The sequence below is a fragment of the Anas acuta genome, chromosome 9, assembly GCF_963932015.1.
Source record: "Anas acuta chromosome 9, bAnaAcu1.1, whole genome shotgun sequence".
NCBI classification, from domain to species: Eukaryota; Metazoa; Chordata; class Aves; order Anseriformes; family Anatidae; genus Anas; species Anas acuta.
Genome location: NC_088987.1, coordinates 9,712,025 through 9,729,674, shown reverse-complemented (window position 1 = coordinate 9,729,674; position 17,650 = coordinate 9,712,025). Strand labels below are relative to the sequence as shown.

The 17,650-nt window shown below is 46.3% G+C and overlaps 1 protein-coding gene across 3 annotated transcripts in view; it reads left to right on the top strand.

The window, feature by feature from the left end:
- DIS3L2 (DIS3 like 3'-5' exoribonuclease 2) overlaps positions 1-17,650 on the top strand; it is a 187,567-nt gene that overhangs the window by 78,396 nt on the left and 91,521 nt on the right. For all 3 annotated transcript variants that reach the window (XM_068691642.1, XM_068691645.1, XM_068691643.1), the window contains one exon: positions 4,274-4,447. In XM_068691642.1, the coding sequence (XP_068547743.1) occupies positions 4,274-4,447 (174 nt within the window). The remainder of the gene's footprint in view (positions 1-4,273; positions 4,448-17,650) is intronic.

Below are 17,650 nucleotides of genomic sequence, written 5' to 3'. Positions count from 1 at the left end.
CTAGCCAAGGGCTTCCATGACACCGGCCACCCAGGGGGGTCACCTGCACAGGGGGAAACCTGGCAGTCCCTTGGAGGTCCCCTTGGGGAGGGGGTGTGTTTCTGTGTCGTGATTGCCACCTGGTGGTCACCAGTGAGACATGGTCCCCTCTGAAGGCCACCCTGTCACCCTGACCACGCTGTGGGAAGGAGCAGGGAGGACCCAGTGGCTCCATGTCCCGCTGGTGATGCCATGAGCGTGTGCTGCCGTACTCCTTTCAGCATGCCATGTGATTTTATTGTGTCTGTGAAATGCCACTTAAATGTACTTGCCTCAGGTAGCAGGTAAAGCAGAACAGCTCCAAAATAGTCTCCCTTTTCAGATAAATATTACAGGTACTGCCACATACAGTTGTTTTTCTGGGAACCTTTTGTCAGTGATGGAGTCCAAGGCTGTTTGGAGTGTTAGTCCAGACGTCTCCACACTTTTGGAGATGGCTAAGGTAGAGTCTTTACTTCTCGCCACCACAGTATGATGATGGATTAAACTATTTAAAAATAAATAAAAAATTGGATCACAGACTCCCTTTGTGTAGCTTTTCATCAAAGTGATGCATGGGTTTCGTGGCTGCTCTTGCTCAGGGCCTTGGATATTGGTCTGTCAAGGTGACATGATTTGTCACGGGATTTGCAGTAAAATGAAACATTGCAGGATGCTGTTTCACTCATTGCTCTTCCCAAAACCATCCAGGCAGCTTCAATTCCCTCCATTTCTGGGCATTTTATTCCATTCTTTTTGAAATCCAGAATGAATTTGCTGTGAGGGGCAATGACTAGATACCTTGGGCAGCTCACTGTGATGCAGGAACGAAGGTGTGATCCCTGAGCAGTATAGCTCTGTTGGAAAAACAGCTTTCAGAAGTGGTTGTCTGTGAGGAAAGCTGTTCCCTTGGGGCAGGTGATCACCATCCTGATCTGCAGCGTGGGACGACGGCCCTGCCAGTGTGGGGAGCACGATGCTGCTCCTGCGCTCTGGTGGCGGGTGGCCTGGTGGCTGAAGTGGAGCTGGAGGTGCTGACAGCTTGGGGACACAGCTCTGTGGCTCCATGACCCTGCAGCCACCTTCCACTGTGTTCCTTCCACTCAGTAAGGTTTTTAAATCGTTACTGAAGTTATTCTCTCCCATTTGGGAGCCTGCCTGGCTCTCAGAAAGAATCAAGCCTTATATAATTACATGTGGTCTTTTTGGAGAGTTCTTATCACGTAACCTTTGACCACGTTGGCAAGTTTCAGCAGAGTCTGGGGAACGGAGAGGGCTCAAATGAACGTTTGTGGCAAGGGCTGGCTGCATAGACTCCATCGGTGTCACCGCTCAGGGGCAGATGGCAGCGGGAGGGTGGCTCTGCCCCAGGCGTACTCCCATGGGAGATCAAGCTGTGGTGAGCTGGCAGCTCGGAGCAGCTCAGTGAGCTCGCAGATACAGCTGGTAGCCTTCACTTCGTGCCTCCCAAAGCCCCAACTGCAGCAGGTTCCTGTCAGTGCTTTCCCTGCCTGCGTACTACCTGTGCCTGACGTCAGCACGAGGGTATTAAAGCGGCCCTCCAGGGTGCTCTAATACCCTCCCATCAACGTCAAAGAAAAAGAAATGTTTACGTCTGTAACCATCATCATTTTTTTTTACCTTCTAACATTTTGGAGAAGAAAAAACACTCAAGCCTGGGGTGTCGCAGACACCGTGACTCCCGGGGAGTGAGTGTCTGACCGCCCCTGGGCCCTGTGCCTCTTGTTGTTTATAAGCCTCTTGAACTATTCTTGCTACCCTTGGTGGCCGCAGAGCCCCATGAGCGAGCCTGGCTGTTACTCCGGGGCCGTCGATGATCCTATATGCGTTACCTTTGATCACATGCTATCCTGTCAGCTTTTTGCTCTGATGCAAGTCATCATGTCTGTGTGACTGTAACATGGCCCCAATTAAAGTCCGCTGTACACTTCTTGTTTCAAGGCACTTGGGAAATGTTCCCTGGAACACTGTAAATCAAATGTTAATTACTATTAAACAATATTAGTCCTATATCAAACCTCTGGGTAAACCCCTTATGGTTCATAATCTAATTTCAGTAAACGGATCAAGAGAACATGGGTTTCAAAACTGAGCTGGAAAGCACTCTGGCATTAAAAGGCGCTTTCCATGACTTGTTGTATGGACCTGCAGCCACCCTCTGAGTGTGCTGCCCTTCCGAGAGAAGGGGCACCCAAAGTTCAAGCATATGCCATTTCTTTTTGATAGGCCACTGTGTCCTTTTTTTTTTTTTTCCAAAAATTTATAATAATAATAAAAAAATCTGATCCATCTGGCCAGGGAAGTTTTCTGAGTCAAAATTCTTCTTTTGCATTATGGAGTTTGGTGCAAGGCACGAGGTTGAAGCACAGGCTCCGTGCTTGTGGTGCTGGTGAGGGTGCTCCTGGGGGGCAGCAGACTCATCCTTCCAAAGTCTCCCAACTCTGCATTAAAAGTTGGAAATGAAGTGGTAATTTCTCTGGTTTATTGTTACTGCTGAGAGAGAGGGAGATAAAACTGATGCCTCGTTTATTTACATTAAAATAAGGATCAGACTGGGACCAAGCTGGAGAAACGGAGAATTAAGCCTAGATGCCAAATGCGCACGTATTTCTGCCATACAGTTTGTACATAAAATTGAAACAATGGAGGGAAATATCTTTTATCCTTGTTTTCATTTTTATTTTAAAGCTGGGCAATGTGAACTCTACAATTTACCACACCACAAAGCGCACAATCCTTTTCAGCATATTACCCAACGTGACAGGTTTATTACGCAGCCCTTCCCGGCGTGAAGAGAGATAGCTTTGCTCCCATAAAGAAGATGGGCTTGCTTGCGCTGCACGGATGGGGTTTGTTCTGTGGCTTTATGGCACATTTGAAGCCCTGAGAGCATCTTGCTCGTCCAAATGACAAGCACACTGTTTTGGCCCCAATTTTGGAAAGCAATTAGTGCCTGTTCTCACTCATTAGAATTAAAGCAGAAGGATCAATATCATGATTGTGTATTTTATGCAGTGGAAAAACACTTATTAGAGTGGCTGTGTTTGCACTGTGTTATTACCCCTCTCTTTTGTCATATTTTGATGGATTTGCCTTAATTTCAGTTGTAATTTTCTTGGACCAGGAGCATTATCTCTATTGCCTGTAATGTGCCATTCACCCTAATGGAAGTATATTTAAGAAAAAAAGTGTTAAAAAAAATAAAAAATCATTACCTCTGTGTACTGTAGAGCAATCTGGGGATGAGAAAGGGGAGAAGAGCCACCATGGGATAGGTTCTCCTGCAATGCTTGTAACCAGGAAGGGAAGGAGCAAATGCCCCACTCCTTGGTAGTCCAGGTTTGCACGGTGCATCCAGAACCAAACGCTTGTCAGACACCAGAGCTCGCAGGGAAATGAGTGGTGGGGTCTGCACTGGGCCAGATGGGAACTTTCTGTGAGCATCACAGAGCAGCAGCAGCATCCGCACGCATGCAGAATACTGCAGCAAAGGCTGTCAGCACGTGGGACAGTTTCTCTTATCTATGACTTGCTCCTAAATCATTGGCTCCTCTACAGTCTGATAGTGGTTCAGAGGCTTCTGCTTAGCTAGGAGACAAGGAACGAACTACAAAGAGCATTTAGGTCCTGAAAAGAGACTGGAAATGGATGGAATGACAAACTGGGGACATGTCCACTTGCATGGGTTCTTCACACCTCTGTCTTCACAGGGCATCTCTTTGCCTAGGCAGGGCAATGTTTCTTCTGGAATGGAGAGCAGCATGCAGAGCTCCCCAGCAGCTCTCTTCTGCAGAGCTGTCTGGGGTTGGGTGGGCACTAGTTCTCCATCTCAGGTGGTGTGGCTCAGCCACATTTAAAGCCGTGAGGGAAGGAAGATCTCAAGGGAAGAAGCCTTTGTAAAGCCAGAGCTGCACTTTTCTTGTCCCTGTTGAATGGGGTTGTTTTCTAAAATTTGACACTTTTACCTCTGCGAGAACCTGGTAATGTAAAACATCTCCTTAAAATGAAATACACAAAACAGTCCAGGGTCCTGTCTGGCTCGTGTTTTGCATCTCCAGCAGACGTAAGTCATGGTATGGTCTGAATTCCTGCCAAGTCCTCTGCCAAAACAAAGGGAGAAGCGAATGGGTGAAGGAGCACGTTTGAGGGCTCGGCAACCTCTCTGCAGAGATGGTAACAATGCAAGAGTTGTAATTACACACTTTAAAAAGCAACCCTTTCCTTCTTTTTGCAGGCAGCTGGCCAAAGGTCTTGGTCAAGCAGGGGAGATTGAGCCGGAAACAGAAGGAATCCTGACAGAGTACGGTGTGGATTTCTCGGACTTTTCCCCTGAAGCCCTGGAATGTCTTCCCCAAAGCCTTCCCTGGTCTATCTCACCAAGAGAGCTGGCCAAAAGAAGAGATTTAAGGTAACAGCAAAAAGCCTGGTCTGTCAATCTTCCTTGGGTTGTTGCAGCATTCTTTTGTTTTGATTTGTTTTGATTTCGTCACACTTTGGAGAGGCACAGGCTTTATTACATGTACTGTGTTACGTGTTACCTGTGCTAACTTGGAAAATATGCTTTTGAAACTACCTACAAACCCCCAAAATCAGTTGTTTGAAGAAGTATTTTTTGAGGGAAAGAGACTTTTTCTCAAGAAGAACTATTGAAAACTGAAAATTTGGTGTTTGGCACCTAATCTGAAAGCTTTATGTTTTTGTCTGGAATGTATTACGTATTTTAGTGGTAGTTTTATAGCAGATATTTTCTGAATGCCTGGCAGATCGAATGACTTTGGGCATTGTTACTTTGAAACTTAAGCACAGGTAGAGACTGTCCTGCGTTTTCCTGTCTAGTCTCCGCGTTGTTCTCTGTTTTGAAGAGCTGGTGTCACGGGGAGCTTGATGGCTCTTGATCAGGTTAGCAGCTGGCAGACTTAGTCCTGGCATCTTCATGCTGTCCACCCACCTCACATTACCCATCCCTGCAACTTTGTGATGCTCCTGTTGGCTTTTGGGAACTCCACGGTGGTGGATGCTGTGACATTGCTGGTCTGCTCAAATAATAATAATAATAATTTGTTGTGCTCAGAGACCTCTTTGCTAGAAAAGATTTAAAGACAAAAGAAGAGCAGTTTGTTTCAAACCTCCATTTGCAGTAAAGGAAGGAAGCTGCAAGAAAGCAAAACAATAAATGTGTTATTAAGCTGATACGGTGTGTTCCACTCCCACACATATAATTGAGTATCCTGTCTCGGTTGGCAGGTCTCGTTGTGTCATGGCTAACAGATTCAGCAGCTCAGGATAATGTTGCTTTCTTGCATGTCCTCAGGGTGAAACAACCCCATGAGCATGACCCCTCAAGACACTGTGAGCAGTGGTTAAAGCTCTTCTCCTTAGTTTATCTGTTATTGGCATGGGAGCTGGCAATTGGAGTGGGTAAGCTGATCAGCTGCAGGCGTTTGTATCTGTACCTGGACTCCAGATGTGACTTTGGACCTAATCCTGCGCTGCGGCCTGTGACCTTCCCACTGCTTCAGCTTCACTGGAGTTCACTTGCCAAACAGTGGAATAATTCAAGGCAGGATTGTGCTCCTGACGGACTAGTGGCCATACTCAGATACCAGATCCAGACTGGAGACTCCAACTAGCCAAAAAAAAAAAAAAAAGATACTGAAAGCTGCAGTTCAGAAGCCACTGGAAAGTGCTTATTTTTATATTCTTGACTACATTTCAGTAGCTTTCGCTGTTTCTTCTGACCAAGTTCTTTCAAGCAAATAAAGAGCTTGACTTGTCTCCAGTCAGACAATCATTTTTGGAAACAAATTCCAAGTGCATTTGTTCCTTTTATTGCTGAATTATTGCACTGGGACTTATCAAGGTGATAACAGTTTTGCAGTTAAGCCATTTAAATCCCTTTCTGCCCCTTCCCGACCGCAGTGCACACTACAAAGAAGATTGCCTTTTGATCCTCTCAAATATAAACATTTAACAGTCAAGATTTTTAAGACAATTATTTGAGCTTAGTGTACTAATCCTTTTCATGTCAACTGCCCCACTGCTGACTAACTGGTTTGTGGTGTAAACACATAGGAAGATAACATGAGGCTTCTAGCTATGAAAAGTAAAATACAGATGGATCTTACTTGTTTCATGATAGAGAGAGGTTTGTCTACCCAGAAAATTTGAGTTTTATGAGTAGATGTAGCATGAACTGAGTGGAGCCCTGCAGCTGGAGACCTGGCTGCCTTCTTTTCTGGTCTCTCCCATGAGATGTTGAGAGGCTGTTCCTGACACATCGAAGTGCTCAGCTTTACCTTGGTATTAAATGTTAGCTTTCATATTGCTGTCAGTAAGTGCCTTGTGGTCTGTGGCGTGGTACAAACAGCTGATACACGCTGGCCCAAGACAGCATCCAGAGGCAAGGCACCTGAGCTGGATGTACGTGGGAGCTGTGCCTTGCTTTCCAGGGGTGCTCACACACTGCTCAACACCACCTGCCTCTGAGCGCCCAGCTTTGCTCTACTTTGTGCATGTTGATCTCCCAGGCTACTGTACAGCACTGTAAATATTCTGAGAGTATATTATTAGATACTTTACAGTGAAGTAAAGGCTCCTGAAATGGTCATGTTAACACTTCTAAATAGCTCGTCCTAATCCAGTTTACACGTTGTTCACCTGACTACGGTAAACATAAATTCGACTTTGGCTTAAAATACTCTTGTCCGTAGTAAATCCTCTCTGGTTCTGCAAAACAGTAATGTAAATTTTCTAACGTTATTAATTAAGCCTTTGGGATATGGAGCTGAGACCTGAGCAAAGTTTCAGGTTGTTGGTATTCCCTCTTCCTGAGATAAGTTTTTGTAGTTTCTTTTCACCATGTGAAATGACTCTCTCCTCCTCGAAAGGCAATTTCTGTGTTCTGCAGAGCCGTGTCCTTGGTGTGGTCAGGTCTGCTTGCGAGCCAGCGTGCAGAGCACTGAGGCAGAGGTTCTGTACCAGAGGCATTCATGAGGGTGGTTTTAGATGAAAGCAAGGCAATGTGTTTCGCTGATCTGCTGAGGCTGGGCAAGACGAGGGAAGGATACTTTGTCCATGCCATCTTGTAAATATGTTCCTTGATCTTCTGCAAGTCTTTCAGTTTTACAGGAAGCGTGTTCTTGCCATGCATAGTCTGTTTGGATAGCAACTGTGATCTCACCTACCTAGCCTCTGCAGAATTGCTTCCAGGAGATCTTTTTTTCATCGTTTCTCCAGTAATGGCTCACAAAGAAAGGTTTACATAATATTTTAATATTACTTAAGGCAGAAAAGATCCAAACCTCGTGGATGGCTTTGAAACCTTTCAGCTGATTTAACTCTCTGCTCTGCCAGTTATGCTCACTTTTGTCATGGACATCTGCTTTTTACCTGGATAGTTTTATCTATTTGTGAAATGAGGCAGGTATTTCATGGGCACTCCCAGCTTAATTGTTTGTAAGGAACACTGAAAATTTCTAATGAAGAGCACTGGGCAAATATTAGATATCAGCATTGCATACTGCAGTTGTATTTTACAGAGAGTGTGAAGTTTCATTGAAGTATCAGAATGGCCTGGTTGAGGAAACTTGCCTTCCAGAGACATTAAATGTGATAATACGGATGGAACTGGACTATCTTATTATTCAGGTTGACTGGAGTTGGTATTCTTCTCATTAGAAGTGTGAAAAATGCTTAGTTTCTGCTTTTAGAGAAATGCTGGAGGATTAGTGTTAAAGGGACAAATTTTGATGGGTGCAAAGTTTCGACCATTTTCCCATCGTTTCCAGTGTTTCAACATGTAATATTCATTTCCTTGTTTGCTTTGCTTTGCACTTAGTGTTTCAGTGGTATGGGACAAAGCACAGCCTGTGAACAGAAGAGGGTCAGTGCAAAGGAGGAAATGCAAATTTCAGAGGTGGGCGCAGCAGATGGGGGACTGGAGGAGGAAGCCACTTGAAGAGGTGTAGCCAGGAATCCAAGAAACCCAAAAGCTATTTCTAAGACTTGTTCCAAATGTTTCTAATTTCATTCATATCTTTTTGTTTCCTTTACTGCTTAACTGGGACAAGAAACTAAAGCCAGGAAAGTCCGATCATAGTGGGAAACAAAAACCTAAATATTGGAGAGAGAAAAAAGGCCGTTCTTTGCAAAGCAGTTCTGCCTTTTTGCATGTCTCCCATTGTTGGTGTTACTGTGGAAAATGTATAACATCACTCTTTTGGAAAGCACTAGAGCCTGTTCAAGTGGAGATGGTTTATATAGTCTAACATGGAAGAACTTGAGGATATCTATTTCTTTACCATTTGCCTAATAATAAGTGAGCCTGTTGACCTCCGCTGGACTATTACAAATGTGAAACTTGGCACTCAAAATTGCTTGCTCTAAATTTTCCAGTTGCTTTCTCTTTTTCCATTTGATGTCATCCTGCCAACTAGTGATTTTATTATTATAAACAGGACATTGTATTCACTTTTAAGAAGAAATATGAAGCTGAAGGTAAAATTACAAACTGCAGTTTCTCAGCTGGCAAAATACAAAACAATGAGCTAAAAATACTGAGCAGAGAAAGGGTGCTGTGGCAAGAAACTCTGAAATATCTACAAGATGGATGTGGTCTGAAGAGCAGAAACTGATTGACTTCAGATGAAAAGCTCTGAACTTTAAGAACTCATGAGAATCACTGGTGATGGGGGTCAGAAGGAACCTCTGGAGATCATCTACTGCAACCCTGGTTGCTCAAGGCTGTGTCAAGCTTGTTTCTGAGTATTTCCAGAGATGGAGATTCTACAACCTCTCTGAACAACTTATTCTGGGGCTTGAGCATGTTTATGGTAAAAAGGTGTTGTTTTTTTCTTTTTTTTTTTTTTTCTTTCAATTCTCTGTTTTGTGCCTCTCATCCTGTCGCTAGATAGACTGAGAAGAATCTGGCTCTGTTTACTTAGTCATCTGTGCTCCTTCTCGTCAAGTATTTCTTGACATGGGTAAGATGTCCCCACCTGAGCTTTCTCTTCTCGAAGCTGAGCAGTCCCAGCTCTCAGCCTGTCCTCTGAAGTCACACACTCCAATCCCGTGATCTCAATCACTGAGACCCTTCAGCAGACTTGCTCCAGTATTTTGATGTCTTCCTTGTACTGGTGAGCCCCGAACTTTCCAGCCAGGCAGCCCCCAGCCTATACTGGTGTGTGGTGTTATCCCTTCCCAGGTGCAGGACTTTGCTTTTCCCTTTGAGCTTTGTGACATTCCCATCAACACATTTCTCTACTGAGATCTTTGAATGGCAGCAAAACTCTATTTATCCTGTATGGAGCATGAGCTGTTTTTATTTAGCAGCCTTCTGGCTGCTGAAAGGCCTGGAGGGCATCACACTGGGGCTCAGCAAGGATCCGCAGCATTGGCAGGGGACAATTAATGCTCACTTGCTTCCTTGCTAGTGCAGAGTTAATGAACTTTGCTTTTGCAGACAAAGAGTGCAATGAAGCTTTCAGCTAAAGTTTGCATCTTGATATTTCAATACGCCGTGACCTAAATTGCAACTGACCTAAAGCTATCAAAGCTATTAAAGGCTAAATGGTAATTTGGGCTGCCCATTCAGAAATGTAGCATCCTTCCTTTGGTTGATAAGGGGGGAAAAGTGCTGGGCTGTGTCTCTGCGTCCTGCTGCGGGGGGAAGCTCAGTGGTTGGCACTGTTTGTCAGGGGGAAGTTCTGGCAGCAGGGCAGTACCTGCACCGTGCTTCTGCCTGCCAATTCTTCCTTGAGGTGTGGTGCAGCTAGTAACAGGGATTAGCCGTGTTATAGGAAAGGGTTGACAGCGTGTTCTTTGCTGTAGTTACCCAAGCAGGTTATTGGCTGATAAAATGAGAGGTGCTGGTTAAATAAATAAAAATAAAAAATGGCAGCCTTGAGCTGAGCAAGGAGTCGGAGGAAAGCAATCAGCCTCTGAAACAGATGTCTTTGCAAGGCAGGTGGAATACTTTAGTTTGAAATGAGTGCAAGTCAGATAAAACATCATTAAACAGCTTGTTTCCTGGAGATTTTCCACTACAAAAAGCTAGTGTTAAGTAGAGCAAGACTTACTCAGCTATAATAGGATATGTAAAAATGCTCTGGTTTCTGATGGAAACTGAGAAATGGCTTGTTTAGCAAATGTATAAGCAACATTGCTGCAGACCTGACTGTTATCTTGGCGTGGAGCAGAGCCACAAACAGGGCCAGATTATGATCTCTGCCCTCTCGCTGGGCACCGAGCTGTTCTGTGACTAATTCAATGTTCTCCATAGGGAGATAGAAGGCACACAAAGGATTACTCAGCGGTGTCTAAGGATGTCAGATCTAGTCCCTCTCTAGCAGGACCGAGTCCAGAAGTGTGACGATGTCCGTACCTGCTCTGGTACTTCTGCTGTCCGGGCAGCTGGGGGAACAGAGCCCTTGGATCGGCGAGGAGAGCTAGCGTTAGCACAGTACTCACCCATTAGCTGAGTAAGTAAATCCGAACAAAACAGCGCTCCTGTCAGAGTGATGTGATTCAGCTCCCTGCTCCTGACACTCAGTTGGCTTCCTCAGGTCCTCCGCTCTGTTTTCATAACATTTTCTACTACACTATAGCTACAGCAATTGTGGTGACACTGTTTTGTGCAAAATGATGCATGGTGTTTGCTGTCAGATGCTGCTGTTACCAGTGGCTGGTGTGCAGACACACTGGCAACACCACGGGTGTTTTTCCTTACAGGAAGGCGCGTGTGGTCATTGGAAGCGCAGCTTGAAGTGGAATCAGTGGTGTGCAGTTGGACAGGGTTCTTGTGTGCTGATATTGCAGGCCATCAAAACCAAGCTTGCTTAGTTCAGAGTGTTTCGCTGTGGAAAACAGTAATAACTTTTGCAACTAGGCTGCTATATATACACTCTTGTTCCCGTCTGGCTGCTTATTTTATAGAGGGAATAACAGGGAGATGAGGATAAAAAGCTTAAATCAGTTTGGGAACATGAACATTTCTTGTTGGATTTTACTGGGTCACAAGGTGGGCTTTAAGTGCATGCAGTGAGCAGAAGAGTGCCCCATCCTGTCACATTTATCTATGTGGGGTGGCCTGCCCGGTTCAGAGGTGCTAGATACTGCCACTTTCCCTGATCCCACAGATGCTCTTCTCTCACTACAGGTCGGATACCATGTACGTAGACAAGAGATGAGAGATCCAAGACCTGGTGTCAGCCAGGGTGTGTCTCTGGTGCTGTAGATGAAGCACTGAAGTAGGTGAGGCTGTATATCCCCGTTGTGGTATTTCAGGGCCGCTCACTGATCACTAGAACAGGCTGGTCATTACAAGGAACAACGTTTTCTTCATGGCTTCATTCTGATCCCGAATACTAGGAGACCTATTTACACCTTTACAGAACGTGGTTTTTGCAGTGGGGTCTCATCTCAGCCCTCCTTTCATGTCTTTGCAGAGCCCTTTCCACATCTTGTCTGGCCTTTGTGAGCAGGGTTTTGTCATCTATATAGGAAATGGTGCCTGTAAGACAGCGTACAATAGTCATTGTCCCAGTTTCATGGTTCATAGAGTAGCTCATGTTTGAAGGGACCTTAAAAATCATCTAGTTCCAGCCCCCCTGGTTCCTTGTGCTTCAGGAGAGAAGGACACTTTTGTCATCAAAGCTGAGAAAACATTTGTTTTCTTGAAAAATAAATCCTTTTTTTTCAAGGTCTGTGCTGTAAGCTGTTGAGTGAGCAATGTATGCTCTCTGACCTGTCTGCCCTGAAGGTTTTGGTTGATGGATCCTCGTTCCCAGGTTATTCTCAGATCCTCACTCTCTAAAAAGACAGAAACAAGCATAATGGATGGCGCACCTGAAGGTATTTTCTGTGTGAGGCAGAATTGTCCTGGAGACATCACAGCATGGTTAAGAAGTGGGGCAGTCCAGAGAAGACTAACTAAAGTATTTTGGGAGCTGAGGGACTGGCTTGAAAGGAAGGATTAACCGCACAGTGTCTGTTTGCCAGCACTGAAACTAGAAGTTTGTGAAGGACGTACTTAACGGTTAAAATACGTGGACCAAAAAGAAGCGAGAATCACTGAAGGTGGTGGGAGGACACAAAGGGGTGTTATGAGGACAACTAAGGTAAGACAAAGAGGAAACCTTTCCTGTCCAACCTAAAATAGAATGTAGCTTGCAGTGCTAAAGAAAGTACTGGAAACTCCATCACGAAAGATGCTTAATACTATACTGGAGAAAGTCCTCACAAATGTATTGTCAAGTGTAGCCCAGCTCTGACCTATGGGGGTTGGATGACCTAACGTCTCTTCCATTTCTAGCTCGGTGCATCTATGATTAAGGTAGTTTATATAATGCGAGTGCATTTTCAATTACACTCCACCTTCTTGCGTGGGATAGTGGTGGTGCAGAGACCTCATTATATTTGTGGCACAATTACAGCATGACTTGTAGGAAGTATTGCTGGTGCTAGGTCTCTCAGACACTCTGATCTCTGTTATATATATGTTGGCTTTTCAAACCATTTTGTTATGTTCCAAGACTGCAGTGCTCTTTTTTTACCTTCTTCCTCCTTACTTTGAGGCCGTAAATACACAGGAGGAATAATTGATTCCGGTTCGGCAATCCAGCGAGCAGCCCTTGGTGGAAATGTAAATGTTTATTGTTGTAGAAGTACAATACATCAGGAGCCATTGTTAGCCGCTCTCTTGGACCAAGGTCTGTTTGCTGAACCAGAACAAGATGTTAGCTAAAACATAAACACAGAGAAATTAAAAAGAACAGCACAGGTTTGATGTATAAAGTTGGGCTTTCGATGCATTTTATGGTGTGCTGGAGTTTTGTGGGATTTGTATAATTAGTGTTTGGAGGGGGCAGTTTTTGCTTCCAGTTATTTTATAATTTCACTTTGTTTTGAAATTGATGCTCCCTGCAAAGAGAGTTTTGTGGTGCGTCATGTGTCTTTGTCAGTGTGTTGCAGGGCACTCAGAGTGCCTTCAGAGATTTGTCAGGGCAATTCTATTGCGTGCATATTTTTTAATATATTCCTTTTAAGCATTCATCTTGGAAGCAGCCACTCCAGGGCTTTAACTGAAATATCCACATCAAGTGTGACAAATGTGGTAGACACCACACGTAATAGATGACTTTGGGAGTGGGATGTCGAAATCCCGATGTTCAGGCACTGATTGTTCTCTGTAATTTCTCTCTGCGAAAGTGTTTCATACCCATCTGAGTGATGAACATCGGTGGAACGGGTCCCATGCTTATTGGCACTTCAGAGCGAACCTGCGCAGACAGCGTGGTCAAGTTGGGTTTACTTGGGATTGAGGAATGAGATTTGATTTTTGCAGTTGCCATAACAATTGGGCTGTTGTGTGAAAAAACGTTTGTAGCTCTCGCTGGAGTGAGTTGACAGCTCTAGGATGCCTATTTCCAAATTAAAACAACTGTTTCCAGCTCTGAGAAATGATGTCTGTTTAGCTTTTCCATGATAGAGCTCAGCAGCTTCTTAGAAATGACCTGAAGAGCGTAAGGACTCTAAAAGTGCCTTCGTTGCTTAATTCTAAAAAGCCAGTTTCAAGGTGAAGTTAATAAGGGTAAACCAGGATGCGGAGCTCTCGGTCCCACCCAGCTATTGTCTGCACTCACACAGTGAAGGGAACAGGACAATCTGAAGGGTCCCTAGAAGAATGTAAATGTATTGCAAGTGTCTAGACGTGCAGTCACTCTTACTGTAAATGTCTCAGCACTGACATAGTCAAGTTGAAAGGAGGCTCGTGATGCTCGTAATGCCTCTGCTCCAATAAACAAAACGCTGGTCATTGCCGTCTCCTCTCCAGCTGCAGCAGCGTGGGTGCTGGAAATCGGGCGATGCTTCTGCGAAAGATTTCAGGAGGTGCTTCAGGAGCAAGTGGTGGGACTGTGGGCTGGCAGCAGGAGCTGGGGCAGGACGGGAGGTCAGCATTTGGTGGTCTTCCAGCTGGTTGAATCTGCAGCCACGCGCTGTTTGCCTGTCGGGACTTCACAGCCAGCAGGTTGCAGCCACCTTCTCCCTGCTAGCGGATGCTGTGGCTTCTGGTGGATTCCTTGTCTTTTGTAGTCGTTTTGGATGCTTTACTTTTGGTGAATGACCCATGATCGCTGCATGAGGCTGCCTCAGGGAGACAGTCAGGGCAGGGAGGTAAGTAAGGTGTTCAGGCACCTTAATTCCACTTCAGCCTCTTTATCCTGTTGGGAGAAAATTGATGGTTCCCTGCTCAGCCCCTTCCTTAGGTGCTCGGGCTTGCTGTCAGAGGCACCAGCCCTCCCTGGATCCCAAACAGCCGGTGTCTGCTCCCTTCTTTAGGGCTCTGCCTCCTGAGAAAGGACAATTTGTCTGGTAAGAGCAACATCTTGCTTCATCGAGGGCTTTCCGATGTCCCGGCGGGTACACGCAGTTCCCTGAACTGTTTCACGGTTTGTTGGCATCTATTAGAGTGGTACAGATCTGGGCTCAGCATCTCTGCTGGCACGCCGCTGCCTGGGGAGGCCGTCCAGTTGTGCTAGCAGGGTTTGCACGGCTGCATGGCGCTGCTTTGTGCACAAACCATCGCTCTCCTGCATTAGCAGCATGGAGCTGCTTTCACTGAAAATCACGCAGGTAACACCCAGCCTTCACCCAGCCACCGGCCACGCCGGGAACCTCACCCCTGCTGCAGTTTACAAATGCAGCGCTTCGTCTTGGGGCAAGCAGGCTTCCACTCGAGCGACGATGGAGCACTGACCACTGGGACTTGTGATCTCCTTGTGTTGTATTTCACAGCAAGCTCCAACTGATTCATTGACTTTTGAATGATTTCAGCTGGCAAAAAGCTGTACTGATGTATTGTAGCTAACCTTGCAGCACCGACTGTACGCTGTTTTCTGTGCTGACTCTTGTGAATACCTTTGCATGGATGGACTTATTTACACAGAGAAAAACAAACTGCCGTTGCAGTCCTGTGACCTGCGAACATTTTAATTACCGTGATGGTAATTCTAGCTCACTAACAGACTGTTTGTCTTACCTCTCCTGCTGCAATAGCCATTTATTTTAGGTTCTGTTAAAGGTAAGAAGACCAAGTGCTCTGCAGATACGCTCGTCCACTTTAATTAGGCTTCCTTAAGGTGTACAAAGAGAAACGGCACTTAATTAGCTTTCCTTAAATTAGGATTGATATTCCAGCTTGTAGATGTGCACGCTGTCGTCACCGTCTAATAAACGGAGCACTGCAGGCAGCAGGAGAGGCATGTGCAGGTCCACTGTGCTCCGTGCGAGCTGTTCCCCCAAAACTCTTTTTAGGCACAGCCCGAATCCAGTGCACAAATCCTCTGGCCACCAGGAGGAGGGAGAAGAAGGTTTCCTTCTTCCATCAGCACAAACTCCATGCCAGAGCAAGTCCACCTCTGCAGATCCGCGTTAACCATGGGTTTCGGACAAAGAAGGTCCTGTGAGAAGTGGAAGTTTGCACACTGAAATGTTTCGTTTTGATTAGCGTGCAGAGGATGGGGGTTTCTTACAGGACACACATTTGTCTCCAGCCCTTTTCAGCATGAAGACCGGAAAATCTCTTAACTCTGTGTGCGTCTCTATCTCCTAAACCAGTTTCCTTTCACTAACCAACTCGTGTGTTTGTTGGAACGAACGGGCTTGGAACATCTCATTACTTTTACAAAGTATGTTTTGACAATTTTAAATGAATAAAACAGATTTTTATTAGGTGCAATGACAATGAGAGATGGCTCCTACGGGGCTTTTAAAGCAAGGGGGGGAAGAGGAATGATCGGGCTGCTTAATCCACAAGGTCACCTTGGCAGCCCTCCAGAAGCCGGCGACAGCTGCCAATTTGTATTTACCTGTGGTCAATGCAAATATGCCTGCGTGCAGCCGGGATATTTGCTTGTGCTTAAGCAACGTCTTTGTTAGCAGGTGCATGAGAAGTGCTGTTGCCTCGAGGTTCAGCCATACAACCCACGGCAGGTTGGGTTTGTTATTGGTTACGCTCAGAAATGCGGTCTGATCTCCCCTGGATCTTTGTGTAGCCTTTGGGGTATTGTACAGCCGGCCAGCATGGCCAGTGGAGGAATTTGAATGGCTCCTTTCCTCGTCTCTGAGCACACTTGCAGCATAGCCGGGAGCAATGTTATTTCTTCACCCAGCTGGGTTTTGTCAGCCTGCCTCTGGGGTGCACCCAGGGGACCTGGGCTGGAGCAGGTGCCAAGGGAAGGGGACAATTTGTGGGGCAGGGGGCGGCTGCGCTGCCCACCCCCAGCCTTTCCTCCTGTCCCTTGTCTCTGCCTGCTGCTGGTGTGCCCTGGGACTGGAGGAGGCTCTGAAGACATCCAGAGATAAAAGGTGACAGTGGCAGGGCTGGAGGAAAAGCAAGAGGCGACAGCTGAGCCCTGGGCCTTCCTGAGAGCTTGCCTGGAGGAGCACACGTGGGGGTGCTGCACTCATGCCCGGCGCTGCAGTCCCATTGCTCGTCGGATTGTTTTCTTTCTCACATGCCAGCCCCGGTTCCTGTAGCCATCTGAAACCTCTCCAGTAATAAAAGCTGAAAACCAGAAATATAATTCATCACACTTAATAATGCAATTACTGGTAAGCAGAATTCACTGAGAAAATTTTAGTCAGGTGTACTCCTTTGTGCCAGAATTATCTCACTGCCACGGATTTTCAGCTCTGCTTGCAAATCAGCGTCTCTTGTCCCACCGACTACCTGGCCTGCAACATTTCTGCAGGGCCCTTGTGCCAAGGAGTATCGTTCCCTGTGTTACTTGCTCAGTGACTTTCTTACCTCACCTTGCAGTCTGTGCCCAGAATAAGCTGCCCGTGACAAGCTACAAGTTCAAGTCCCTCGAGCGGGTTTGAAAGGAGAAGCGGATCTGAGCCTGGTGGTAAAACATGTCCCAGCTGTGCTGCACGTCGAGGTGCTGCTGAGAAATGCTAATTCACTGTTTGCCTGGACCCCTCTTCAACTCGGCATCTGTGAGCTTAAATATCCCAGCTGAGAGCTGTGCCTGCACGCAAAGGGGCTGCGGGAGCCCGGCCAGCACGCCCCGAGCGGCAACGAGCCCCACACCAGGCATTGCCCAGGGGGTCTGGGGCCACCCCCAGCCCCTCTCCGTGTGCTCTGAACCGGGGCCACCGACCTCTGCAGCAGCCTTCCCCGGCCAAACACATCTCGGCAAAGCAGCCCTGCTAGCTGCTACCATTGTCTAAATGTGTTTGGGATTTGGCACCCGCCTTTTTCTGTTCGCTTCTTTCCAGGGCAGGCTGCAAATATGCACTTTGTTGAAACCAATCTGCTAATCTTTAAACCGCCTGCAGCTACGATTCGCAATGGGTGGCAGAGGCTTGCGGTTGCGGGCCCCGAACATCTGGGCTCAGCTATCTCTTCCCGTGCCACGGGAACCCGCCTTCTCTTTGAAGAAGCTCTTTTAACCTTTTTCTTGGTCACTCGTCAGCGGAAATCAAGCCGTTAGGCTCTGCTCGGTGCTGTTTGCTCTTTTAAATTAAGGAGCTTGAAGGGAGATTTACTCGAGGTGGCTGGGGGGCAGCCACGGTGCGGGGACGCGTGCCCGCCTACAAGCTGCTTGTG